Here is a 9,274-nt window from a genome sequence, read left to right on the forward strand (position 1 = left end):
CACTGTCACACACATACACAAAGCGTTTCAATGATGATTCATGTGATAAAAGGCTTTATTAACCAGTCCTCTTCACATACAACATACAGTGAACACAGTTCCTTTGTACCGTCACCAACAACAACCTGCTTTCTGACTTTTGGTCCTTTTCAAGCGAAATCACTGATCCAACAAAATCAGAGGGATTATAAACATTTGACAATAATCACTGACGGCAGTGCAGCACATTTAGTCTCTGTAGAGGGAACTAGAAATGATACTGGTCATTGCATGACTTGGAAAAAGGAGTGCGGACAGTTTCAAAAACACTTTGGCTTGATCTGATAAATGCTGGAGTGTCAGGTTAGCTTTACTTTTGCTTTGGATTCATTCGGAATTACAAATAGAAGACACTTGCATCCATTGCAGCAAATATAATGCAGCTAAAAAAACATCTACTGTTTCAAAAGCTTAAAAAAAGCATCAAAAGCAGATAAGAGAGAACAAACCTCATCCAGAATTGAAAATGAATGAAAAGAACGTTTTTTTTTCCAGGTGGAGACGAGTGGGTTGAACCTGTTGGTTATGTTGTGCGGATGGAGCAGCTCTACACAGTAGGCTGCAGCAGCTCCTGGAGCTGACCCAACGTGTCCTTCAGCGTGAGCGCTAGCGTTTCAGCGTGCGTCTCCTCGCAGCAGTTGAAGGCGGTGATGGAGAAGTGGACGTGGTCCGCCTGGGGGTTGTAACAAATGGCGTAACCGTCGGGAACCAGGGGCCCGAAACACATCACGCTGTCAGTGTTCGCAGGCACCTGAAGGGACAAGAGAGGACAATATGACTGTTAAAGCTCCTTTTTTTTTTACTAGTAGTAAACAGTAATGAATCCTTTGATGGACTAAATTGATAATTGACCAGATATATAAAATATAACAGAATGTGATCATATCACACCACACCACACAGCCTATTCAAGAATATTTCCTTTTCATAGTTCAGAAGTTTGTGGTTATTAGGGTTTGGATAATTGGTAACTATGGTAATTGGTATGTTTACCAAATTAAAAATGTATGAAAATGACTATTTTGATAATAGATTTTGCTCTCTGCTAAGAAAAACCTTCTTAAACGTATCCCTCTTCAATTGAATAGTAAACAACAGGAGGAACTGCAAAGTTCTCACATGTTTGTTGTATCATGTAAAAACAAAAAATATTCCAACTTCCTGTTGTGCTGCAGGATTTTTAATGAACCTCTGTTAATCAGATAAACCCTGTCACACGGGAACACACCTGCCCTGTTCGTAGTTTCCAGTGCGTCGCCAGCCCGTACGCCGTGTCCATGAAGATCTTGGGGATGGTCAGTCCTTTCTCGATAGACTGCAGCTTGAGCCCCAGCAGGTGTCGGTCGATGCCGAGTCCGTTAAGTGTCTGAACAGAGCAGCAAAAACAATAGAGGATAAGCATTTAGCCGTTTTCTCAGCATCAAATAAGTGATTAAAACCAAACTCATTTGAAAAATTAACATTTGGACCAACACCAGTGTGACAAGAACTACCTAAAATGACAGAAAATAATCTTAATCGTGTACTTTGACGTTTTAGTTTAGTCCTTGTCCCGTCCACTAACATGGAGGAGGTTGGGATTATGACCTATGCTGCAGCAAGCTTCACTTTTGGGAACTGTCATGTCGTCCATGTTTATAAACAGTCTCTGGTCCGAGCTTGTTCACTCAGTATTTACCAGATTAGTCAGCGCTGTGTAGGCGTCGACAGCTTCTCTGAACAGTTGTAGTTTGGCTTCCCGCTGCAACACAAAAATAAAAACACACAATGATCACAAACCTACAAACACATTTCCCTCCTGTTAATAGACTGTCAGTGCTGTTTTTCTCACCGACACAGTGGGATCGCCGAAGGCCAGTATGAACCTCAGCGTCTGGTTTGTTGGCGAGCGAATAAATTCCGTCCTTCCTCCTCGAAACATCCGCTGAGATACGATGTCACAGGCCGGACAGACCTCATTGTGAACTCTTGAAAAATAAAAAGGAGCGCAATATTAAAACTGCCTCTTTGTCAAGTCAACAACAACAACAACAACAACAACACTTGACAAGGATGGAAATCTTTTGATAATCTCTGACCTGTAGTAGGCGAGCTGCAGGGCGACCTGGATGAAGGAGTTCGGACTCATGTCGTGCTTCTTGGGAAGCTCCTTCCCGAACCTCTTGAAGTTGAACACGTTGACGTCGAGGTCGTTGATCAATCTGCAGGAAATTTGAAATATCGTTCAAGATTTGCGATGAAATTATCTGGTTTTGTCTGGAACTTCTGGTCAAACCTCAAGGTCCTTTAAGGCAATTTAACGGCTGAGTATGGAAGCTTGTTCGTGTGATAACAGGTGACTGTGTAACCGAAGCCATGACTTAACCTCCATCCACCTCTAAAACTTAAAAAAAAGCTAAAAACACATTAGTACAACCTGGCATCTTGTGTATTAAATGCTCTATACAAGTAGAGTTATTATAATTACTGTTGCTGTTGTTTATAAGCACATTTTAAAGGGTTTTCTCATGCAAAACATTTGTCAAGTTAGTTTGTTATGTACCTTTAAATATTTAAATACTGCTTATAAATGATAAATACAGGGGAATATAATCCTTCAGTATTTACAGCAGTGGTAACATCTGTCCAATCCAAACCCACAGCACGTGTTCGAAAAAAAACTATGAAGTCGGTTTGTGGTCAGGAAATAAAAAGCCTGGATCACAATAACAACTTCTTCTTCTATTTCCTCAAGGTCACGTCAATGCAGAGGAGATAAATGTGTTTACTCTGCTGTGGCTTTTCTTTCAGCTCACTTTCAGCTTTGTTAGATAAGAACAAGCAAACATCCAGCTCACACTGAGCAGCGGGTGCCGAGTTTTGTTTACGTTTAAACCCTCACTCCGCCCTGAGCGGGGAGACGGAGAGCTTACATGTCGAGGTTCTGCTTGGCGTGCTCGATGTCCCTCTTGATTTCTCTGTCGATGTGAAAGTAAAGCTTCTTGGGCATCGGCAGAGGGACCAGCGGCGCTCTCTTCGGGTCTGGTTTGTCACTGCAGACAAGAAAACACACGTTACCTCAATCCAACGTAGAAAAAGAAAAAATAAACAGCATAAAACATCAGGAACAACCACTTTGCTCTTAATTAACCCCTTTGTCTCACCAGTACTGCTGGATGTGATCCAGCAGCGTTGCGATGGGCGGACCCTCAGCAGTGGCCTGCTCGTACAGAAGACCCCACGATCCGTCCTCGCCCACCACGAACTGTCAAAACAAACACAGGCCGGAGTTAAAGCTACACTTCTACTTAATCTGACGTTTCCTGGTCAAACTGCTCACCTGCAGCGTTTTGTCGAACCAGCGGTTTCCACTGTTGGAGAAGGTCCCGCCTCCGTGCAGGATCTGAGCTGCTTTGCGGCTGGCGTACCTGTCAGTCAAAGTTGGAACAGGAACAAGATACTAAGAAAATAAAATTGCCAAGTAGCTAGAAAGAGAATAAATTAATAATCAGTTTTTCCCAAATCTGGAGATAGTAAATGAATAATTGTTTGAGTAAATCTTTAAGTCAAAATGTGAGTGATTTTCCACCTTTGTACTGAACTGAACATATTTGGGTTTAACCTCAAACCTATTTTAAAATTAGGATGTTAACATGTCAAAACTAAATTTCTCTCCACCCTCCACACTCTGGTATTTCTGTGTTTGCCGGATGTTGTGTAATCCTGTGTGTAATACATACTTCTCATCTGATATCCTCATCACCGGAGAGTCCAGACACAGAGAGAAAAGTCCCGTCTCTATCATCCGCACTGACTCCTTGTTCAGTTTATCTGAGTCACACACAGACGATAGAAACACAACCTGAACATAAGAACATGTCCGATATAACAGTTTCACTTATTCATTCAACAGTGATCAATAAATCAGCTTTCTTTGTTTCTGTTTGATGGGAGTGTACTCCTTCCTGGTATCTACCTCTCAGCAGGCGGTTGTAGGCCTGTCCCCAGGTGTGGCGGTGCTCGCTGGTCAGGATGCCCATCGGCTCCTTGTCCGTCTTCCAGGACTGAGACCGGATCCTCAGCAGCTGGCTGTGGATCTGACTCTCCGTCAGTCGAGAGCCGTCACTGTTGTAAACCTCCAGCTGGAAGAACTGGGGACAGAAAGACATCAGGAGACAGCAGTCAGTATTTAACGTGTAGAAAGAAAGAGAGATGTGAGACAGCACTCGTTAATCCTGACCCACAAAGTCCCATACACAACTCTGTGTTTCCAAAACACACACAAAGAAACCTGAAATGACCAAAACAGAGTCTGGGACAGGTCACATATTCAGGGTTGGGTCTGACAAGAGAAGCTAAATAAATATCCAGCAGGATTATCTTAATAAAAAATCTGACTTGTTTTGATTTCTCTGTCTGTCAAAATCTCTAATCTCACAGGACGACCTGCTGCCAAACCTCTGTCCAATCACAGAGCTCCTGGTGAGGCCATGTGACTGGTGTTCACAAGGCTGGGTTCAGGTGTGACAGCACAAGACCCGACACGACTGCTGCGTCGTACAACTTGTAATTGGAACAGACGCTGAGTCAACAAACAGGAGAGAACAAAAGAGAGAATGTGAATCTGGCTGCTGGCTCGTCCCACCTGGTAGTTCCTGACGACCGTGATGTGCGTCGGAAGGCGGCGCGAGCGGCCATAGTGGGCGATGTGGTCGTGTTTGGGACCAGGGATCCTGCAGGAGGAGAAGAGGAGCGGGTAGAGCTCCATGCACAGAGGCTTCCCTCGCATGTACTCCACCGGCAGCTGGCCGCTGACAGAGAGAAGTTTAATAGTTGTTACCCTGCACGGCGCCATAGCAGTATGTAAGATAACTCAGCAATGCACGAGCAGATTTTCACCAAACTTTGTGGGAATATTACTTAGGAGGGTATCTGCAAAATATTAACTTGTGCAGCCTTGATCTTAACGTATTGTGTGTGTGGGTTCTGTGACAATTATTTTTGGGAGTGTAAAATAAGCGCCCTAAAAAAAAAACCATTCATACCTTTCGAGGTTGAAAACTTTACACATCACTTGGTGCAGTAACCGCTCTCGGCCTTTGCAGGGCAGCAAACTGTTACAGACTGTTACCATTAGATGATGATACTGGCACTGAAATGTGTGTGCAGCTAATATTTCACCCATCAGGTCAAAGAGTTTTCATGACAAGTTGTGTTTCAGCGGCGAGCAGCTGTTGACTTAGCAACGATGCAGTTACTGACAGGGTGTGCAAATAAATTTAGACAGAGATTAACTTAATACAGCAGAGAAATACGAGGCCTAAAATACTACCACTAAAATAGAAGCGAGGCAGGCGACAGAGTCTGTTGGACGACAGGTTAAAAAAATTAAATATATATATACTTACGTTTTGATTTTGGCCTTGAAGTCCAGAACTGCTGCTATAAGTTTGGATGCAAACCTACGGAGACAAACATGAGGTCAGTATTTTATTATGTAATAAACGTGCAAATGATTCATGGCTCACATTCAGTAAAATGTGCAAAAGGTTTAAAAATTTACATTTAGAAATCACTAATAAATAACTAAACAGGACTAAAAAGGACTTTTCTGTTTATTCAGGTGAAAACTCTGCATCATCACACTGGAAAAGGGGAAGAATCTCAAATAATCAATATTTTAAACTCGACATAATGATTTGTTATAAGTTTAAAGGTTGTGGAGTTTGTTATGAACACAGTGGGACAGATAAACAGGTGTTTGTATCGTAGCAACACAGGCCCAGCACCTCGACTGTAAACACAGCGAATGACCCTGGAACACAACACTGAACATGTTATCTGCTCTCACGCTGCAGCGGAGTTCAAAACTAATAGAACTGAAGTGGCTGATTAATTGATCTATTGGAAATATATGTATCTTAGTAATAGTGTTTCTCTTAAATCATTGAAACAAAGCAGATTTTAAAATATTTAATGTAATGAAAGAATGAGCTAATTTTCAAATTGACATATATCTACGATAAATTTACAGAAAATGAACTATCAACTCAAAATGTCTCAGTCTATTGGTGAACCAGTCAACAGGTGTGTGCAGATTCTAAAGGTTTTCTCAGTAGGAACATGGTCTTCCTGTGTTTTAACAATCGTTAAACAGATTTAAATTGTGTTTCGTGGTAAAAGAAGTGATGTTTATCCTGGACTCTTCTCTGCTGTGTCATTGTTAGTTTGTGCTGACTCACACTAGCTGGCTCCTCCAGTCGTTATAATCTCTCCTGGGCAGAGAGATGGCCGGGCTTGAGTGCACGGGCAGAGGCTGTCTGCTCTCCAGGTACGCCCACTGCACCCACCAGTCTGAGATCTGCAGGGAGGAGACACCACACACACACACAAATCTTTCAAATTAACAAATTAACAAATTGTTGATTTTGTTTCCATTGCGAAGCCCTTTGTAACTTTTTATAAGCGACGCTTTACCAGCACTCTCTAGCCTATATTCATTTATTTAGCACAACTGTGGGAATGTGCTCGTATTAAAATAAAAACTACAGAACTGGAAGTAACAACTATTTTCCTTATCGATTAATCCAGACTAGGGGCCTGGATGCCTTTGGGGGTCACGAGACACGGAGGGGGTGATCGTGAAATGATCAAATACAATTTAAAACCAATTAAAAATAGAATATCTTAGCTGTAATTGTTACAAAAGCTGTGCAAATTTTAAATATTTCAACAACCATTTTGTTATTTTCCTCATCCCCACGTGACCCCTGAGGTGATTATGAGATTAGTCAAAGCACCAGTGGCAGCAGGTGAATTTATAGAACCATAGGATTGAGTGCAACATGTGCACAAAGGAGTTTTAATGCAAACAAGCTCAAATCAATATCCTCAGGGATGATCCTAAGTTATGTTTGTGTCTATAAAACATGAGAAAACAGAAGAAAATGTTGCTAAACAAAAATATCAAATATCAAATCATAGCCTCAGACACACCACACCAGCTGTATCTACATTTGAAACCACATCCCTCTCCGACACGTGTCCCACTTCCCACACTGACGCAGGACAAAACAAACCCAGTTCTTGTTGTGTCTCGCTCTCTTCTCCAGCCCCTCCTGCAGCTGAGCGCCCAGGCCGCCCGGCCGGCCGAACTCCTGCACCATCTTGCGGGTGTGGCTGATCTCCTCGGGGGGCAGCAGGGGCTCCAGGGCCCTCAGGTACCCCTGCAAGGTGTGGGCCAGCGGGGGCACCGGCTGGGGGGGCACGGAGGAGAAGAAACACAGCTCCTGCCTCAATGAAACCTGGAAGAGAGGGAGAAGATTAAGGCTGGACCACATGGCAAAAAACATCTAGATAAGAATTTACATATCAGTCGATAATAATCATGATAAATGTCACGTTTTTATTTCTTTTAAGTTTAAAGACTGATTATTGATCCTGAGTGAATGTTGTGGTTTTAAACTTTTCTGTGTAAGTTGACAAACTGCAAAACAATGTACAAATCTGAGGTAGATCAACTGTGTGTTATACCTCCTCACATGTACAGTGTCAATAACCTTTGTTATGTTTTGTTAAGTTCTGCTTTCAATGAATATAAGATAAGATAAAACATTATTGATCCCACGCCCGGGGAAAGTACACCTTTCACTAAGGAAATAATGTTTGTTTACAAATGTACATGTAGAGCAAAGGGACACTGGATGATTGCATGAGGGTGTAAACTGTATTTGTGCATTAGTATATGGAGATTTCAAAATAAGATAGATAGATAGATCGATAGATAGATAGAAAGAAATGGGTATAATTTCCCCATAGTATGAAAACTTTGTTGCTTTAATTATTTGTACTGTTTTATTTCCCAGGCCTGCAGAGGTTTAGATGTTTCCTGCAGGTATGTTCATGTTCTACAGTGCAAACCCAGTTAAAGTGTCCTGACAGAACAGTAAGTGTGTATATGAGCTCTTCCATGACACTGTGGGCAAATGCCAGTGACAGGCAGGGCACGACTAGGGCGTATCACCAAGAGGAAGTGTAGGAGCCTGGGAGTTTCACGGGCCCGCAGCTCGCAACACAAACACTGTGGCCGAGCAAGTCGAGTGTCAACAAAGTCCAGCAGCCGAAAAACAAACTCACCCGGGACAGCCACGCTCTGCAGGACCCGGGCTGGATCCTCCTGAAAAGCATGGTTCCTCAGATCACTGGTCCCGTGCGTGTGCGTGTGTGTGTGTCCGCGTTGTACACAGTTTCCTCAGGGTGTGATCGTCAAAGAGAAGCTCAGCCCTCCTCCTCCTCATACTTCTCCTGCTCCTCCTCGGTGCTCCTCCAGACGAGAGTCCGCGGTGTCCTCGGAGTTTCAGATCCGGGTTTGAAAAGTCATGTGCACGAAGCAGAGAAGGAGAAACTCCCCTTCTGGTTTCTGCGTCCAGGCTGCGAACATGCACGGGTTCACGTACCGAGCGGAGCTGGACTGAAGGTGCATACAAGCCTGCACACGTGTTGACCTAAAAGTGTTTCCGTAAACAGCTACGTGACTCCAAACTTCGCCCGCAGTACCGCATGTGGCCGCAGATGGAAAGTGTCGCTGTTGCTAAGCATGCAGTACCGCATGTGGCCGTATATGGAAAGTGTCGCTGTTGCTAAGCATGCAGTACCGCCTGTGGCCGCAGAGAGACGCTGTTACACCTCAGGATGATGCATATACATATACAAGTACATATACTTCAGGTACTTATGAAATACTACTACTATTCTTTTTGGTACTATAACTGCAGGTGTAGTGGAAGAAAACAACAGTAGAGGGAAAAAGGATAATGGGATAATTCTGAGAAATGCTGATGCCAAGTCGTGGAGAGATGGTTTATTGTGTTTATTGTGTATTTTAAGGCAAAAACAACACATAAAATCCGTAAAATTAGCATGAAATCAACCATTTAAAATCAATTAAAGAATTCCGAAGCCCAAAAAAGCTTATTTCCTCCTGTTAAATCAAACCAAGTATGTTAAACACAAGTTACCAGTTTGATGTGACTAAGCAGAAGAAGAACCTTCCAAAAGATTCAGGCCTATAACTTATTATAATATTTCAACAGTTTTCTCAGGTGTAATCTGCTCATTTTCAAAAGAATATACATGTGATAATATATTTGTTAAGCACCATCCTCTGAGAAAGACCATGAGATACATAGAATTAAAAAAAAGGGTATTTTGGGGGGAATTTCTGTTTTATACGATATCAACAAATGAAAGAAAACAG

General features: G+C 42.6%; 1 protein-coding gene across 1 annotated transcript; it reads right to left on the bottom strand.

Annotated features, from left to right (window-relative positions):
* Positions 1-37: 37 nt before the first annotated feature.
* Positions 38-8,558, bottom strand: cratb (carnitine O-acetyltransferase b). Its single transcript, XM_034599173.1, has 15 exons — positions 8,155-8,558; positions 7,098-7,322; positions 6,261-6,379; positions 5,427-5,480; positions 4,664-4,829; positions 3,995-4,169; positions 3,759-3,849; positions 3,359-3,446; positions 3,183-3,283; positions 2,952-3,071; positions 2,118-2,240; positions 1,871-2,006; positions 1,718-1,780; positions 1,268-1,405; positions 38-790 (listed from the first exon to the last, which is right to left on the bottom strand). Exons 1-15 carry the CDS (start codon positions 8,203-8,205, stop codon positions 587-589), a joined length of 1,854 nt encoding a protein of 617 aa, XP_034455064.1. The 5' UTR covers positions 8,206-8,558; the 3' UTR covers positions 38-586.
* Between the last annotated feature and the right edge of the window lie 716 nt (positions 8,559-9,274).

This window comes from Hippoglossus hippoglossus, chromosome 11, assembly GCF_009819705.1.
Source record: "Hippoglossus hippoglossus isolate fHipHip1 chromosome 11, fHipHip1.pri, whole genome shotgun sequence".
Lineage (NCBI taxonomy): Eukaryota > Metazoa > Chordata > Actinopteri > Pleuronectiformes > Pleuronectidae > Hippoglossus > Hippoglossus hippoglossus.

Coding starts and splice junctions, on each gene's coding strand:
- cratb (XM_034599173.1), bottom strand. CDS start 8,205: ATGCTTTTCAGGAGGATCCAGCCCGGGTCCTGCAGAGCGTGGCTGTCC. Junction 7,323..8,154: donor GCAGAGCGTGGCTGTCCCGG/GTGAGTTTGTTT, acceptor CCTCTCTTCCAG/GTTTCATTGAGGCAGGAGCT. Junction 3,850..3,994: donor CTACAACCGCCTGCTGAGAG/GTAGATACCAGG, acceptor TGTGTGACTCAG/ATAAACTGAACAAGGAGTCA.